This window comes from Salvelinus namaycush, chromosome 24, assembly GCF_016432855.1.
Source record: "Salvelinus namaycush isolate Seneca chromosome 24, SaNama_1.0, whole genome shotgun sequence".
Lineage (NCBI taxonomy): Eukaryota > Metazoa > Chordata > Actinopteri > Salmoniformes > Salmonidae > Salvelinus > Salvelinus namaycush.
In genome coordinates, this window is record NC_052330.1 from 18,754,150 (window position 1) to 18,772,757 (window position 18,608).

The 18,608-nt window shown below is 43.4% G+C and overlaps 2 protein-coding genes across 4 annotated transcripts in view; both read left to right on the forward strand.

Moving 5' to 3' along the window:
• Positions 1 to 64: 64 nt before the first annotated feature.
• Positions 65 to 8,515, forward strand: LOC120019049 (Golgi resident protein GCP60-like). 2 transcript variants are annotated; one of them, XM_038962275.1, is made up of 8 exons: positions 65 to 387; positions 2,101 to 2,242; positions 2,646 to 2,786; positions 2,915 to 3,073; positions 3,215 to 3,389; positions 3,642 to 3,858; positions 4,845 to 5,132; positions 5,442 to 8,515. In XM_038962275.1, exons 1-8 carry the CDS (start codon positions 108 to 110, stop codon positions 5,654 to 5,656), a joined length of 1,617 nt encoding a protein of 538 aa, XP_038818203.1. In that variant the 5' UTR covers positions 65 to 107; the 3' UTR covers positions 5,657 to 8,515. The 2 variants fall into 2 exon arrangements, with proteins under 2 accessions (XP_038818203.1, XP_038818204.1); XM_038962276.1 differs by having other exon boundaries at positions 4,848 to 5,132.
• Positions 8,516 to 13,099: 4,584 nt separating this feature from the next.
• The window catches only part of nhsl1b (NHS-like 1b), a 152,666-nt gene continuing 147,157 nt past the window's right edge, over positions 13,100 to 18,608 (forward strand). For both annotated transcript variants that reach the window (XM_038962278.1, XM_038962280.1), the window contains exon 1: positions 13,100 to 13,753. In XM_038962278.1, the coding sequence (XP_038818206.1) occupies positions 13,417 to 13,753 (337 nt within the window). In that variant the 5' untranslated portion in view covers positions 13,100 to 13,416. The remainder of the gene's footprint in view (positions 13,754 to 18,608) is intronic.

Here is an 18,608-nt window from a genome sequence, read left to right on the forward strand (position 1 = left end):
ATAACTTTGTGTCTGTGGTAACTAGTGACGACCCAGCATCTCCAGGAACTTCCGCTAAATTAAATCGGAAGTAAGTACGTGGCCGCTTCAGACAGCTCATATTCTGCATGATGGCGACAGAGGTTCAGAGCGGCGACCTCAACAATGGCAGTTCTAGCCGGCTCGAAGTTTCAATCGATGGCCTCACCCTCAGTCCGGATCCCGAGGGCGAGCAGGAGCAAGTCGTTGAACCGGACCCCGTGCCCGCGGAGCAGGAGACCGAGGACCAGAGCACCGCCGAAGCCACCGACGATGGGCAGGAAGGCGAGTCTGCCAAAACCACGATAGAGGGGAAATGGGGCTTTGGTTTGCTGGAGCTATACGGACTAGCATTGAAATTCTTCAAAGGTATTTTATATTTATTCATATTTGATGCTAACAATGTAATGGAATTGAAATTGTGGTTTGGTATTACATGATGTGGCTAGCTAGCTGTTTCATCCCAGTTAATTTTTTTGTGCGGTACATTAGCTAACTAGCTAATGTTAGCCAGCTACCCACTTGCTTAACTATGATGCCTAGCTAGCTGTCAAAATGCCACAGCAACTTGAAGATTTTAACAGAATCTCCGAATTATATATCTGCAAGATTGCTGGATGTTCTTTCAGGTTGTCTCTCGTTGACAGAATAGTTATTCAGACATCGAAAGAATAACGGCGTAGCTATGTCTAGTTTAGATGAGGCGACATTTAACTTGACATGTCATGTGTCGATATGGTCATGTGGTTCCTCCACGTAGCTACTTACTGCCAGTTTAACGTTACTCTAGTGAATGACAACCCAGTAACTAGCTAGTTTGACTGGTATGTGGCACACACCCTGTTATTAATACATCTATTCTCGCTACGGGCAGGGAGGCAGATTTGCATACAGCTCATAGACACAGATTTGTAGACGTCATAATACTACATTATGCTAGTGATTCATACTAAATAAACATTTCGATCAGCATACACACATGTTGACACCTGTCATTTCTGAGATCTTGAATTATTGATTACTGAACTAAAGCAGACAAGACGAGTCATTCAGGCATCAGCTAAAGTACACAGCTTGCAAGCAGTTTACTTACTTGTACTGCTTAATTGTAGGATGACTGCCTTCCAATCTTCAGAATTCACATGCATTAACTGCACGTGGCTCCATCAAAATAAAGTGCTTAGGTTTCTTTTACTGGGCCATAGACTGCAGACTACACACACATTTCACAGCCAATGGATTAGTTTGGAAATGAGTCTGTGCAAATGCTATCACCATCACTTCAGATGTACACCTTCAATTGAGTAACAATAATTTGACATTTTTAAAGTACACATGAATGCATTCTGCCCTGATTTACTGCTCCTCTGACAGGACTGAATAGCTAAAACAGTGTGACCGAAACAAGGTGAAGCTATTACTTACCTACACACCTACTCAATCATCTCAGATCTACGCTTGTGGAGTGAACAATGGCAGAGGGGATGGGATACATTTCTGGAATGAAATGCAGCCTAGATATGTAGAGGGAAGAGAAAGAATAAGGAAACATTGAAAGAGTAGTTTATTTCTCCCACATGGGTGTGTTCGCTAAGTAAACATTTTTGAATTGCATCCACCATTTCAAACATCCAATCCATTTTTACTGCTGGATTATTGTGAGAGCCCTCCAGGTGACTCTGGGCATTGTGCAAACTGGACTCCTCCTATTCTTCAGTGAAGTTGTGCATTGCATGCATTGTTGATTTCTCCATGCATTTGCAATATAAGGGGCGGAGAAGGTAGAAAAACATGCTTTATGACCAAGCTCAGACATGGCTAAGTAGCTCCTTCGCTGACTGTACACAATAAAAGGGACATTTGTCAGTCATCATTCGCCAGCAACACACCAAGCAACAATCTATTCTGGAATGAGGAAAACAAAACAGAACATTCATTTTTAATGATCCATTTTATAGAGTGCCATTTCCAATATAGGCCTAAGTGTCTAGCAATTAATAATTGGTTAAATGATCAACAGATGACGTATTTGCCTTGCTAGTGTATTGCAGTATGGAATCTAGACTATTAGTTTGTCCTCAGATAAGGATGGGAAGGCCTTTCACCCCACCTATGAGGAGAAGCTTCGTCTAGTGGCCCTCCACAAGCAGGTGTTACTGGGGCCATACAACCTCGACGCCTCTCCAGAGGTGGGCTTCTTTGACGTCCTGGGCAATGACCGCAGGTAACCCCCAGCCCCCCCCCCCCCCCCACTCTCCCCATTGTGTGTGTATGACCTTTGAACTCCAGCAGCAGCTCCAGCCCTAGTGCTGCTGCTGTGTTCCAGTAAACAGGAAATATGAGCGAACAGATTGTGGAACAGATCTTTTCCTCCCTACATTTTATCAAGTTTTTTCACAGCTCAACACACTTATCTACTGCCTTTACTGTAAATGTGCACCAATTGATGGCCCATGCTGACGCTCAGTGGTTGAACTCTTTACCCCTTACTGCATAATTGATGGCCCATGCTGACGCTCAGTGGTTGAACTCTTTACCCCTTACTGCAGACCACGTAAGCAAACCTTGGACTGAACTTTTTTTTCTTGTTATTTGTCCTAAGTCATTGTCCCATCTTCCTTCTGTAGGAAAGAGTGGGCTGCTCTGGGTAACATGGAGAAAGCGGAGGCCATGGTGGAGTTTGTCAAGCTGTTGAACAAATGCTGTAATTTATTCGCTCCTTACATCACCTCCCACCAAATAGAGAAGAAGGAGCAGGAAAGGAAACGGTAAGATGCCCAGGAAGACAGACATTTCTGCCCATGAGACAGACATGATGGGAACTTTACCCTAGTTTAGGATTTAGGGAATTCTCAAGTTTCTCTTGTTTTTGTCTCTTTCCTTCATCTCACCTCAGGAGGGAGGAGGAGGAACGACAGCGCCGGGAGGATGAAGAGCGGGAACAACAGAGACAGGAGGAGGAGAGGCGGAGGCTTGAGGAGGAGGAGAGGCTGAAGAGGGAGGAGGAGGAAAGGAGACAGTTGGATGAGGAGAGGCTACGGGTGGAGCAGCATAAGTGAGTACTGTGTGTGATAAGTCTCACGATCTAGATCTCTAGCTTCAGCTTTACCTCTATCTACTGTGTGTAGGAAGCTTTTTATTTGTTGAATGGTGCTGCATTGATGGTCTCCTCCATCCTCCCCCTCCCTGTCTACAGACAGCAGATCATGGCAGCATTGAATGCCCAGACAGCGGTGCAGTTTCAGCAGTATGCTGCCCAACAGTATCCAGAGAGCCCTGAGCAGCAGCTGGGTCTCATACGCCAGCTGCAGGAACAACACTACCAACAGTACATGCAGCAGCTCTACCAAGTCCAGCTGGCTCAGCAACAGGTACACACACACACACCCCACAATGTCCTATGCACTCCACATCTCAACACATATTTTTCAGATATAAGGTAATAAGCAGTACTAAGCCATCTTAAGTGTTCATTAAGTTGTTGCTCCTTTACGTCTTTCATTAGAGATGTCAACCAGGGTTTACCTTTTTATTTTCATGAGGAGAATTCAATGTAGAGATTATACAGAAATGTCTTTGTTATGTTGTCTTCCAAGTCATTGACCCTCGTCCTTCCCCTCCAGGCAGCCTTACAGAAGCAGCAGCAGGATGTGGTGGTGCAGGCTACCCTGGAGGTCACCAGTGAGCCTTTAGCTGCAGTGCCCCCGGCTAGAGAGGTCCCCATGCTCAACGGCCAGTCAGACTCCCACTCTGAGAGCATGGACAAAGAGCCAGAACCTTTCCAGCCTGCCGATGAGGTCACTGAGAATGGGCCCATGGGTACACTCACGCATCGACCAGGTACCAACACACACGTGCACACACACACCGGCCAGGTATCATCAGCGATCACTCGAGTCGATTATGATTGTCCTCAATGTGCTTTTCTATTTGTGGGTCTTCAGATGGCTGTAAAGGCTGATGCGGGAGCCACATATTTTGGTGCAGTGTGGGCAGGGGTGAGGTGTGGTTGGACCTTCCTGGTGTTGTCCATGCATAGCACTCACACCCCACAGACCAACCGGTATAGCTTCATTCCAACCGGGTATAGCTTCATTCCAACCGGGTATAGCTTCATTCCAACCGGGTATAGCTTCATTCCAACCGGGTATAGCTTCATTCCAACCGGGTATAGCTTCATTCCAACCGGGTATAGCTTCATTCCAACCGGGTATAGCTTCATTCCAACCGGGTATAGCTTCATTCCAACCGGGTATAGCTTCATTCCAACCGGGTATAGCTTCATTCAACCTGTAAATGTGTGATACCTTACACTCTGTCCTTGGGCATCAGAAAGGGAGGCATAGGTGTAAGGGATAGGTGAATGACTCCACCCTAACCCTCCGATTGGCTAAGAGGAGTTCCTGCCCATTGTGCTCTCATTGATACAGTTCTTTCAGGTCTCTGATGGAGTTCTCAAGGACAGAGGAGGCCAATTTCTGGTTTGGAATCAAGCCATGGAATTCATTAATCTGTAACAGCAGAGTATCTCTTTCTACTCTGTTCATGCGGGATAGAACAAGGAGACAGTATGCCAGTGTTGCCCGAAAGCCATTACTGCCTCATCGAGTTTCTTAAGATGCCACTCTATTTGAGAAAGGAAGTTTTATTTGAAAGTACTCAAAAGCAGAATTTTAAAACTATATGTTTTTATCCTCACTGAATCAGATTGGTCTTTTTCTGAAAATTTCTACCTGAGAAATGTATGTACATGGTGCTCAATCTGCCTGTTATATTTACACACCCCTCTGATACCTTCCTCCCCCCACTTTCCCTTCTCCATCCAGCAGACTCTCCCCCGGTCATCGCGGCTCCCTCCATGTGGACGCGGCCCCAGATCAAGGACTTCAAGGAGAAGATCCGACAGGACGTGGACAGTGTGATCACGGTGGGGCGTGGCGAGGTGGTGACGGTACGCGTGCCCACCCACGAGGAGGGCTCCTACCTTTTCTGGGAGTTCGCCACGGACCACTACGACATCGGCTTCGGAGTCCTCTTCGAGTGGACTGATGCCACCAACGCCTCGGTCAGCGTGCACGTCAGCGAGTCAAGCGACGAAGACGAGGATGAGGAAGGTGAGGTGGAGCACTGTTAGATAGGCTGCTTGTGTTCTAATAGGATGTTACGTGTTGTTTAGTGAGACCCAGGATGCATTTCTACTGAGATGATTGTCCTAGCTTAATATAACCATTTAGTTAGTCCTCACCTTAATGGGGTTATTCCTGCTTGTTTGTCAGGGCTCATGTTCTTTTTGTATGTTTCCTCCTTATTGTTGATGTGTACGGTCCTTTCCTTTCACACATCTTGAATGCCACCTCAGACATTATGAATATTCAGTAGCTACAGACAGCCCTCCTGACGGTCTGTGTTCCCTCTATCTTCAGGGGAGCCTCCCAGGGAGGGGGTGAAGCATAAGAAGGGGGCAGGGAAGCCCCAGGTGGATGAGATAGTGCCGGTGTATCGGCGGGACTGTCACGAGGAGGTCTACGCCGGCAGTCACCAATACCCTGGCCGTGGTGTCTACCTGCTCAAGTTCGACAACTCCTACTCTCTCTGGAGGTCCAAGAGCGTCTACTACAGAGTCTACTACACCAGATAAGCCTGGAGATGGACTTGGGGAGGGTGGGGTGTGTCTGTACGTTAAGAGAGGAGGGGGGGGGTGAGAGGATCTGTTCTGGACAAGACCACCCGAGGGCGACAAATGTCAGACTCAGTTTGGAGATGGGACTTCTATCTGTGTGCTGTGTGTGTTTGCATACACCTTGTCGGAGTTTGGGAGGGAGTTAACGCTGTAGTCTATTTGCCGACCTGTCTTTTCTCAGAGGCCACCTCTGTTGTATTAATATCTGTCTTCCCTGCCCAAACGTCATCTAACCCACAGTCTATGTTCTGTCATGTCATTGTTATGGCTGTGCTTCTATCTGACTGAGACACTTCTTAATCGGAGTTTACATTTTTCAAGCCCACCATGGGTTAACACAGAGCTGAAGTTCATACAGGGTTTTGTCCAATGAGGAAGTCATGGACAAATAGAGTCCGAACAGAGTGACACGCTACACTACAGCACCATGCCTTTGTACTATAGCAGGAGTCCCTTATAGACCAACACTGAGTAACACACTCAACTGAACACAGTCAATCGCTCCTGTAGTGGCAATACTGCTGCGGAAAGAGCTACACCCAGATCCACATGAACGCCTAGCCCCTACCATCTACACCCTTCTGGGATCTGAGACGGTTGGATTATAGGCATAAGCAATACGGCTTGCCTATCAGAGAGCAAGGTTATCGTATTGTTATTATCTGTGCAAACCGTACACATCTCCACAAGTGCATAGGGAGAAGGGGCTAGGGGTAGATTGGCCGCTATTCTACTGAACGAGGGATCATTGAGAAGTGGGGATAGGGTTAAAAGGGGAAAGGGTATTGGTGGTGGAAGAGGGGATATGACATGTACATTGGAAAGTATGGTTGAGGCCTTGTAAATTTGGGCATCGAAATGGAATGCTGAAAAAAAGTGATTGTCTAAAAATGATTTATTTATTTGCCCTTGCTATTCTTGTAGAGTAGGATAAAATTTTTTGTCTGTATAATATTTGGGTGTATTTCATCTCCAGTCGCCTCCCTGCTTCAGGAGACATGTCTCTAGTCTTTAGATCAGGGTTCCCAAATAGGCGGCCTGCAGATGATTTTTATTTTGTCCCCTAAGTTTTTCTGCTGTAGGACAGAAGACTAAAATCACCAGGAAATCAGCTCAAAGTGATTTTTAATTTAGGAAATCTGTTCCCAAGTATTCCCACACAAATATAGAAAGGGATACGATCACATATGCCAATGTAATCAAGGTTGAAAATATTCAGTTTGTCAAATACTTTATCTGTTTTGGATTCTTGCAGTCAATTTGCAGTGTACAAATTCTAACTATGTTCGGCCCCCCGACCATCCGCTCAAGGAGAACTTGTCCAATGGCTGAATGTAATAGGGACCCCTGCTTTAGATGCTTGCTTTTCTTTATGGCCGCTGGTCTCAGGACATGACAGGTGAAAATAAGGATGGAAACCTATTCTTCTTTCCCTATAAGAGAGCAAGGAAAGCAAGCCAGTAAAGAGTATTGGGACATACCGCATGTCTATTCTGAGGGAGACTGGACACTGTCCTATTTACCCTTCTGTGTGTTGAGTTTTTAACTAATTTGATTTGACTCATACATACGAGCTGACAGCTAACAATTCAATAAGATTTTTTCCTTTTGTTTTGGTCATTTCACTGTTACATCTCCAGCATTCTATCTTTCAGAAGTCCACAGCCAAACACAATATTGGCTGTATTTATATGTCATCATTTGATGGATTGATTCTGATTTGTCATCTCAAATATGGCTGTGGACTATCGCTAATGAACTCTGATCACGTCTAGCTCTCTGGTCATTCATGTCTCTGGTTGAGAGTAATAAACTCTGATCACGTCTAGCTCTCTGGTCATTCATGTCTCTGGTTGAGACTAATCAGTTATTGAGCTCAGACTGAGCTCAAAGTGTTTTTTAACTCTTATGGTTTCTCAGTTTATTTTGCTGGCATTATTTGGTATTGTTCAGACTGTTCACCTACCTTACATCTGCATGCTTTGTGTTTCACTTGAAGTCAGATGGCCACCAGGGTTTGTTGAGTTGTTCTTCTTTTGAAAGACTTTTCGATGAATCATACTGTTTGGTTTCTGATGGATTACCAAGTCTCCTTTCAAATGAGAGTTGTACAGTGTCAACATGGGTCAGACTTTGGCTTGTCGGTAGGCCTGATTCTAATCACAACTCCCTCTCCTAGTTGGGTGTTCCTCCTGGTTGTTTTGTTCATTTGTTTAAAGTACTTTTGCTCACCAACTAGTAGCCTAATGATACAGATTGTTCGAGCCTTGTATGTAAATAATTATAAATGGATTTTAAGTGTGGGTTCGAGAGATGGGGGGGGGGGGGGGGGACAATGGGTTGAGAAGTAATGCACTGTAGTATGGTGAATGAGATTATGTATATTGTTTCCCCAAAAAGTCAAACTCAAGTGTAAACTGGAAGACAATGAAATGTGGAAAAATGCTCATCCATTTTTGTATTGCTTTGACTGTATGAGCTGTATTGATCTGTATGAGTTTGAAGAATCTGGGCATATATTTAACCTTGATTACATTTATGCTCATCTCTATTACCTGAATGTCTTCTCTCTTTTTTTTTCTTTTTTTTTTACAATGTAAATGTTAAATTTTAGAGGTAAGTTTGTTCTACTTTTTGTTACAGTCCAGGTGTTAAGATTATGTAGTAGACCTTCATCAGTGTCATTACAGATGGTTTTTTTGCAATCTTTTAGAAATTATCATTTTATAAACGTTGCGTACACTCTGTCCCAAAACATGTGTGCCAGTTTTCATGCAAAATGTGTCATTTATAAAAATGAAATTTGAGGTGAATGTGCTTATCCTCCCTTTAGACAATGCATGTGCACAGTTTCTAGTGGTTCAGGTCTTGCATTGCAAGAAGGCAAAAGTAGTCTTGTGCAAATGGGGAATTCAGGATGAAACTCCTATTTATAACAAAAGAACAGATAGGCCTAGCTAAATATAATAACTTGCTATCAGTGAGAAGAGTAAAAAGTTATCTTTGCGTTCTAAAATAATTAGAATTATTTCCTAATTAATTTCCATGATCGTTGCAGAATAAATTCCTCACATTTTCTGACAGATGGTTTCATAGGCTACTTTAAAAAATAGTCTACAAGTTTGGAAAAATGGTATCCGATCTCTCATTTAAGTGACCCACTTCACAGTAAATAGATGAGCTATTTCAAGCAGGCTTTTTTGTTGTTGATCTATGTGCAGTTTAATGGTAGACCAGACGGTTCAGCTTTTCCATTGACATTTGTAGGCTACATCTGAATAATGTAATGTGACATTTCTTAATTTATATGCATAAATACAGTCGTGGCCAAAAATATTGGCACCCTTGCACTTTTTTTTCAAATAAATGCCCCATTTCTTCCAGAACTGTTGAAATTAAAAAATCTTTGGGTATCCACATATGTATGTCTTAGATTTGCCGTTAAACCAAACAAATAGGAATAACTGACTAAATGTTAGCTTATTCCATAAAGAAATCCTAAAATGGCCCAGACAATATTATTGGCACCTTCTAGAAGTAGTTAGAAATAATTAGATTTCAAGCATGTGATTCTCCTTTACCTTGGAATTGATCTCACCTGTGGTGAGTTGGTGCCTGCAATATAAACATCACTCATTCAACCAGTTTGAACAGAGAAAAGGACTCATTCTCCTGTTTTGTGTCACTGTGTACTGCAATGAACATGGAGAAAGAAAGAAAAATAGAGGATTATCTGAGGTCAGACACAAGATAGCCAAGTATGGGCAATCTCAAGGCTACAAGTACATCACCAGAGACCTTGATGTTCCTGTTTCCACCGTACGTAATGTTATCAAAAGGTTTAAGGCCCAAGCCACTGTAGCCAGCCGCACTGGACGTGGCCACGAGAGACAACTTGATGGAAGATTGCACCGAAGGATTGTTCGAATGGTGGAGAAAGCACCGCGATCATCTGCCACACAGATTCAAGCTGCCCTTCAGACAGAAGGTACGACCGTTTCAACTCGCACCATCCGTCGCCAACTCAATGAAAGGGAGTTATATGGTAGGAGATCCAGGAGGACCCCACTGCTGAGAGGGAAACATAAGAAAGCCTGACTGCAAATTGCCAAAACACACCTGAACATGCCAAAATCCTTCTGGAAGAATTTCCTGTGGACAGATGAGGCCAAAATAGAGGTTTTGGTAAAGCACACCATCTCTATGTTTATAGAAAACAAAATGAAGCCTTCAAAGAAAAGAACACCTTCCCTACAGTCAAACATGGAGGCAGTTCAGTGATGTTTTGGGGTTGCTTTGCTACCTCTGTCACTGGGTGTCTTGAAAGTGTGAATGGCATCATGAAATCAGGAGAATACCAAGGGGGTTGGTGCCCCCCCTTGGGTTGTGCCGTGGCGGAGATCTTTGTGGGCTATACTCGGCCTTGTCTCAGGATGGTAAGTTGGTGGTTTAAGATATCCCTCTAATGGTGTGGGTGCTGTGCTTTGGCAAAGTGGATGGGGTTATATCCTGCCTGTTTGGCCCTGTCCGGGGGTATCATCGGATGGGGCCACAGTGTCTCCTGACCCCTCCTGTCTCAGCCTCCAGTATTTATGCTGCAGTAGTTTATGTGTCGGGGGGCTAGGGTCAGTCTGTTATATCTGGAGTATTTCTCCTGTCTTATCCGGTGTCCTGTGTGAATTTAAGTATGCTCTCTCTAATTCTCTTTCTTTCTCTCTCTCGGAGGACCTGAGCCCTAGGATCATGCCTCAGGACTACCTGGCATGATGACTCCTTGCTCTCCCCAGTCCACCTGGCCGTGCTGCTGCTCCAGTTTCAACTGTTCTGCCTGTGGCTATGGAACCCTGACCTGTTCACCGGACGTGCTACCTGTCCCAGACCTGCTGTTTTCAACTCCCTAGAGACAGCAGGAGCGGTAGAGATACTCTCAATGATCGGCTATGAAAAGCCAACTGACATTTACTCCTGAGGTGCTGACTTGTTGCACTGTCGACAACTACTGTGATTATTATTATTTGACCATGCTGGTCATTTATGAACATTTGAACATCTTGGCCATGTTCTGTTATAATCTCCACCCGGCACAGCCTGAAGAGGACTGGCCACCCCTCATAGCCTGGTTCCTCTCTAGGTTTCTTCCTAGGTTTTGGCCTTTCTAGGGAGTTTTTCCTAGCCACCGTGCTTCTACACCTGCATTGCTTGCTGTTTGGGGTTTTAGGCTGGGTTTCTGTACAGCACTTTGATATATCAGCTGATGTAAGAAGGGCTATATAAATAAATTTGATTTTGAAATTTGATTTTAGGAGCGCAATGTTGGAAAGTTTGTTCTCCATTGACGGTCATGGGTCTTTCAGCAGGTCAATGACCCCAAACACACTTCAAAAAGAACCCAGGAATGGTTCAAGACAAAATGCTGGACTGTTCTGAAGTAGCCAGCAGTGAGTCCAGATCCCATTGAAAACTTGTGGAGAGATCTGAGAACGGCAGTTGGGAGAAGGCACCCTTCAAATATAGGAGATCTGGAGCAGTTTGCACAAGAGGAGTGGGCCAAACTGCCAGTAAAGAGGTGCAGAAAGCTCATCGATGGCTATAGGAAGCACTTGATTGCAGTTATTTTGACCAAAGACTGCTACCAAATATTAAGTCTAGGATGTCAATCATTTTGTCAATGCCATTTCTGTTTATTTTCTGATTTTAAATTGATATATTAACTTCTGAATCAAAAACTAAGGTTCTGTAATATTAACAGTGAAATAAAGAATTGTGGAGAGCAAATTCTTTGGTCAATTTCAACTTATTTTTAGGGAAATTTGTAGGATATCTTTTGGCCACGACTGTATTTCACAACCATTGTAGAATAGTTGACCCCCGAGTAGACAATGTTTCAGGCAGTGCAGCATGTTTAGGTTCAGGAAAAAGTGAATGCAAAACATTGCATTCAATCGATCTGTTTACAGGTCCACGACAATCTAATTGATTTTGTCTTTCAGAAACTGTCAGATACAGCAAATGTCACTGCAAAAGAACATTCTGCCAACACCTCCACAGATATTTGATCAAGTTCACCATCGTTTAGATATTGTCTTGGCCTAATTCCAATACTTCCAAAGTATACAGCAAATAAGGGCGTTATTGTTACCATAAAAGGTGAATGATCGGCGTTTTTCAGGCAGAGTTATAATGCTCGTTCACTCGCGCAGTTTTACGACAGGTCTGATTTATAATGGTAAACATGGGTATTTTTGTGGTTGCGCAGTTTTTTACAGAAATGGCGCACGCAGATATGTTGTATTACATTTACGCAATGGTTATAAACGAGGCTACTGGAGTTGTGTAATTGTCACCCAGTGCATTGGTATTTTATGGCGCTCATTGGGTTTGGCCTTGGAGCATGTTTCTGGTCCGGTGACAGATGCGTCATCCACATTCTGTATTCCAGCTAAACCTCCTTTACTGTAGGGAGGATAAAGGAGGGGAAGTGACTAACATTAGAGCCATTCAGACATCCTTTCCATATTCAACTAGGAAATTGCTACATAGATAGAAATGTCACCAGGAAAGAGAAGTGCAGAGTAAGCCTCCTGTGAAATCCTGTCTTGTTGGGTTGGCAACTTTTGCACAATTAGTCATGTTGATGTTGAAGACACAGCATTGAACATTGTTTGTTGGTTGATTTAGAATTAAAGTCGACATTTGGCAACATACCATGAACAAGTATGGCAACTTGATCTACCATAGTGCCAGTCAAAAATAAGATGGTTCTCTATGCTGTTATGTTTGCTTGAAACCACAAGGGGGCGGGTGAGGTGGACACAACTCATGTTTAAATAGTGATAGGAATGATTGCCAGCTGCCAACTGGACATTGCGCTGCTCAGTTGAGGCTGCGTTTACTCGGGAAGCCCAATTATTATATTTTTTTCACTAATTGGTCTTTTGACCAATCAGATCTGCACTGAAAAAAAATCTGATATGAAAAAAATCTGATATGATTGGTTTAAAGACCAATTAGTGGAAAAAAATATCAGAATTGGGCTGCCTGTCTAAAGTCAGCCTAGATATTTTACTTCTTCTGTGGACTCAGACAAATCTGAATGACTCTTATCAACAATAGCCTTGGAATTATTGTTGGATGTGAGTTTGGGGTTCAACCTTCTAGGGAAACCAGATGGTAGGAATATTGCCTACAATAGCCCTGGACATACAGTATGTGAGTGAAACAATGTTCCGAGAATGTTTAGAATTTTTCTAGTGTCCAATGTCTATCTTCACATTCATCTTTGAAACGGGCAAAAACCAAATGCACATTTCCGTGGAAAATAAATACTGTTGTCCTTCACATTGTACAGGGAATCCAGACCGGATTTTCCGTCCTGCTTTGGCAGCAGGGGAGGCAGGTAAACGTTTCTTACACATCTCGCAGATACAGAAAGCAGACTCCAGTTGCCACAGGTGGTTGTATTTTTCCGTGTTTTACTCGTACTTTCCCCCTACTTTGCTCGGCGAGTTGTTTTTCTATGCTGGATCTCGTTGGATTTGAATAGACTTTGGGAGCAACGTCTCCGTACGGCGGAATTTCGCATCTTTGAAAAATATGGCGGGATGTCAGGATCATGTAGCTTCACAAACAATAGCAGCATTGAATCTGTTTCTTGAGGTTTAATGTAGAGACCTTGTGACCGAAGTTTTATTGTTTTGTCTTCCCTGGAATTCGTAAAAATGCCGTTCCACCAAAGAATCGTGGAGCCGCGGCATTTGTCTCGGTTGCCCAGGAGGGATGGCAAAACTTTGGGCGAAGAAGATGGGGCTTTCATAGTGGTGGATGGACGCAAACTTCGGAAGCCTGTTTTATTTACAGCCTTGGATGAGGTTTGCTCTCATACAATGATAAACATACTTCACCAACTTTCTGACCTATCACGAAATGCAAGCGACATATTTCTGGGGATTGAGATGGAGGCTGGAATGGTATTTCAAAGATCCTGCAGGATTCAAGTGCGCCTGGAAACTTTACACAATGCTGTCATCAAGTTCGATCACAAGAAAATCAAAATCCGTAAGTGTGATTGTGATGTTTTTTTTGGTTGTCGTGCATTTGACACTACATATTTTTGTTGTTGAAGCAAAAAAAAAATTGACTACCCAGTCAGTCCTAATGATGTTTAAATAATTGGTCAGTCTTTGTATATAGTAGTTTAGATTAATTGTTCAAAAGTAATACGTGTATCCATATGCTGTGTGTACAGCATCATAATAATAGTTTTGTAACAAAATGCAGCCATTAAAACGAGGTATTTTAATTAATCATGAGGAAGTGTTACTTTAAACTCTTAACGCAGCAAGCTACTTGAGGATAGCTAACGGGTTTGTTCATATTTGAATGAATTAATAACAGATTGTCACATAGTATTGGTAAAAACAAGAGGAGGGCGTGCCACTGTCGAGTAAACACATGGCGTGTGTTTGAGTTAAGTTTGAAGTTATGCTAATACCGTTATTCTACGGGCGTGAGTCCTGTCATATGTGATCGATTTCCAGCAACGCACTGGCCATCTGCGCGAGCTGGGGCGCCTGTGGCGTGGGGGCTTCAAAGCATGCTTCATAACGACATTTGGACCTCGGGGCGGGAGCGGCAACGACCAACCTTCACACAAGCCGAATCCTTCTGTCTCTAGTCCTCAAAGATGAACGTGAAATCAATTCCCTTTTTGATAGCCTAATTGTTGACTCTCCACAATCCACACACTATCTTATTTTGAGGGTAGGGACTTATGTTGAAGCTGACTCAATTGTATCTTCGATTTTTTTTAAATAGCATATGCTCGTATCCAGAGCGACTTAAGGTACTGAGTGAGTGCATACATGTTCGTACTTTTTCGTGCTGATGCTTGTCTTTCACTTTGGCATGTTTTGCTGCCTTGTACCAGCCAGGCAGCTACGTCACGATTGCAAAGATACTTGCCATCCTGCTGCACCGATATGGAGGAAATCCACTGAGTAAAACTGCTGTAACACTACTTTTTAATCACAGCAAACTACCTGATTGATTGCCTACTAGTAGTGTGTAAATGTTTTAGAATCTGCCAGGGAACTGTATCCCTGTTTTGTATTTATATTATTTTACCAAAAGGCAAATATTTTGATTCATTTACATTTCTTCAGCAGCTTGTTGGGGAACAGAGTTGACCACTTCAGGAAACATTAGTTGTCAGGTTGATGAATTTCCTCCTGGCTTTTACACATCACACACCTCTTTATGTTTGCATCTACATCCCATGCCAAAATCCCGGGTGAATCCTAATTCAATTTCCTCCCAGCAGTGTAAAACTTAGTCAAGAGGAAGTACAGTTTAACAGTCTTTTCTTTGTCTGACTTCATCTACTGAAACACCAGACATCATGACCACGTTCCTTTTGAGGAGGACTTATTCACCAACAGCTGTAGACTGACTGTAGCCTACTGCTTCCCCTCAAAATGCTCTGCTGTGTCCTCCGCCCCAGTGTAACACACACACACACCACACACGAGTTAGACAGTTTATAGAGTATGTATGATGAGTAACAGACGGTAGGTTACATGCTGAACTTGATGGAATCAGTCATCATAATGATACTGAAAGGCAAGTGCTCCAGCTGGTATAAATCTACTGACATATAACATATTCACTCCCTAATACCAAAGACCAGATTCAACTTGTTGTCAGAAAGCCTGCTTAATTAAACCTCTATCAGATACCCCACCTTATTAACACTTTACACAGCCTGTGATACCAGATACTCTACTCACTGGTTAAGGCAACACACCAGAGAGACACTTTTAATAAACCTCAGATACCACATGATACTAAATACCACCACATAGCCCAAACTGTTATTACCCAACCTCATTCTCCCAGGGTGGAGGTTTATAGTTATAACCCAACCTCATTCTCCCAGGGTGGAGGCTTATAGTTATAACCCAACCTCATTCTCCCAGGGTGGAGGCTTATAGTTATAACCCAACCTCATTCTCCCAGGGTGGAGGTTTATAGTTATAACCCAACCTCATTCTCCCAGGGTGGAGGTTTATAGTTATAACCCAACCTCATTCTCCCAGGGTGGAGGTTTATAGTTATAACCCAACCTCATTCTCCCAGGGTGGAGGCTTATAGTTATAACCCAACCTCATTCTCCCAGGGTGGAGGCTTATAGTTATAACCCAACCTCATTCTCCCAGGGTGGAGGCTTATAGTTATAACCCAACCTCATTCTCCCAGGGTGGAGGCTTATAGTTATAACCCAACCTCATTCTCCCAGGGTGGAGGTTTATAGTTATAACCCAACCTCATTCTCCCAGGGTGGAGGCTTATAGTTATAACCCAACCTCATTCTCCCAGGGTGGAGGCTTATAGTTATAACCCAACCTCATTCTCCCAGGGTGGAGGCTTATAGTTATAACCCAACCTCATTCTCCCAGGGTGGAGGCTTATAGTTATAACCCAACCTCATTCTCCCAGGGTGGAGGCTTATAGTTATAACCCAACCTCATTCTCCCAGGGTGGAGGCTTATAGTTATAACCCAACCTCATTCTCCCAGGGTGGAGGCTTATAGTTATAACCCAACCTCATTCTCCCAGGGTGGAGGCTTATAGTTATAACCCAACCTCATTCTCCCAGGGTGGAGGCTTATAGTCCCCTGTTAGCAGCTCAATCCCCAACAGATTTTCCCATAGAACCTGGAATTCCAACCGCGTCTGGCAACACCTCCAGTTGCTGGCCAGCCTCTCCCTTTCCATCCTTTAGTCTAGTGTTTCCCAACTCCAGTCCTCCAGTGAATCAGCTGAGCTTGTCCAGAGCTACATCAACAATGTGTGCTGTTGGGGGTACTGGAGGACTGGAGTTAGGAAACACTAGTCTAAGCTACCTACCGCTCCTAATGGGAAAACACCTGGCCCTACATCAGTCTACCTGTGGTGGTGTTTAAGCCCAACTAAGAGGTTAGTGAAGCCAGTGCAGGTCTTTTCTAGTTTGAGCCAGGAAGTTCTAGACAAGCTGTGAGAGAGAAGACTGGAATGTGGTTACATAGGGGAGCTTTAGTGTCCAAGAGAAGCACTGGCATGTTTTAAATGCCTGCCTTAGGTTCTATTACCCCCCCCCCCCCCCCACACACACACTTTGATCATATATTAAAATAGGCTCGTTATGACAGTTCTTATTATTGAAATATTAGACTGAATAAAGTTGACCATAGTCTGTGCTCTCGCTAGGAAACTCTAGAGTCATTTAGTGCTGAGGTAGGCATTTATGCTACGAGAATGATTTTGTAAAGACACAAAGCCACTGTTGCTATGCTAAAGCTAGCCCATACCCTGCTCTGGGTGCAGGTCTGCGTACAGAATCTCTGCATGGGAATGAATCATGTTACTCGTCAGGCGCAATAGAATAGCAACAAGAGGGGCCCCTAGCTGCTTGGTGCTTGACATTTAGGGAAGGGCATGTGTGTTTGTATGTGCGTGCGGACACGTGCTCCTGAGTTTGTCTGAGGGTCAGAGTTCATTGTAGTGGCATGGTCAGTGGTCAGCCTCTGTCTCTCTTTCTGGAGGGAAACACCTGAGTGAATCAAGAGTTAGGTTCAGCAAAGTCAAGTAGTTTATACCTGTTAGCACTTCAACCTTCAAACAGGTCACTGCCACGCCTCAACTTCAACCAACACAATAACAACTCCTGTCACTTCTGATGGCTCAGTAGGCATGGAGTTGTTGGATTCATTCCCACATGGGCTATACTCAATGATATGTTATCTATAGGCCCAAGTTGGGTAAAGATAAAAGCATCTGCTTAATGAACATGGAATTATTTTGGAGCTGTGCCGAAATTGGCACCATGTAATTAGATGGAATTAAATAGTGCATATCTTTCCCATTCATTCCTCTCATGCATCTAGCTAGATCAAGGACACCACAGATGGCGTGGGAAATGGACTCCTCTTAACCGTAGACTACTTTTTATGGAGACTTCTGAGTGTGATTTAAGGGAGAACTATTTCTTTAAAGGCGCTACATGTAGAATGTCTCACCCACGTGGGAGCTAGGGAAATTTGAACAACACTTAGGTTGAATATAAACAATATTTGTGAATATTAACAATATTTGTTGTTATTGAAAAGATTTTGTTGTTATTGAAAAGATATTTCACATCGATTTAGATGGTGCAATTATTCCCAACAATATTCAGTGCTTGTTTTCTCACATAAACTGAAATTGAGCGAGGCGTGTAGAATTTTAGCAACCAGGAAATGACAGAGCGATGTCTACATTGGCCGCTTGCGCCGTTCTGCCATTGTTTGGTGTGCTCGGTTAGGAGATGACCAGGCCTTTTAGTGAAGCCCATGTTATAGAGGGAGGGTGCAGTTTTCCCATCTTGATAACAGAAGCTGGCATGGCTTTTGTTGTCAAGTCTTAAGTCTTCATTTTCAGATTGCGATTTTGCATTGGTCCAAAATAATTTTTATTTGTGAGAAAATAATTCTACTATTACTCCAGATACATTATGGATATTTACTGAAATTACAATGCAAAAATTCTACATCTAGCTCCAATTTCTGTCATTTGTTAGAAACGGCTCGGCCGAATATAGAGGGTTTGTCTTTGAGTAGGGAGTTGTGTGGGCTATTTTAATATGGAAAGTGTGTCAAACAGTATTGAAGGTTAATTGGAGTGTAGGCAGTGTTAGGGCCTCCCTTTTCAGATAGCTTAGGACACACACACACACACACTACTAGACTGCCTAGACACACACACATATTCAGATGCCCTGCTGATCACAACTATCTCACACACACACACACACACACCAAAGCGGTCACATTCCTCCCCTTATCCCTCTCTGATATTTATAGATGTGTATGTCTTTGCTCGTTCGCCCCTCTCATCT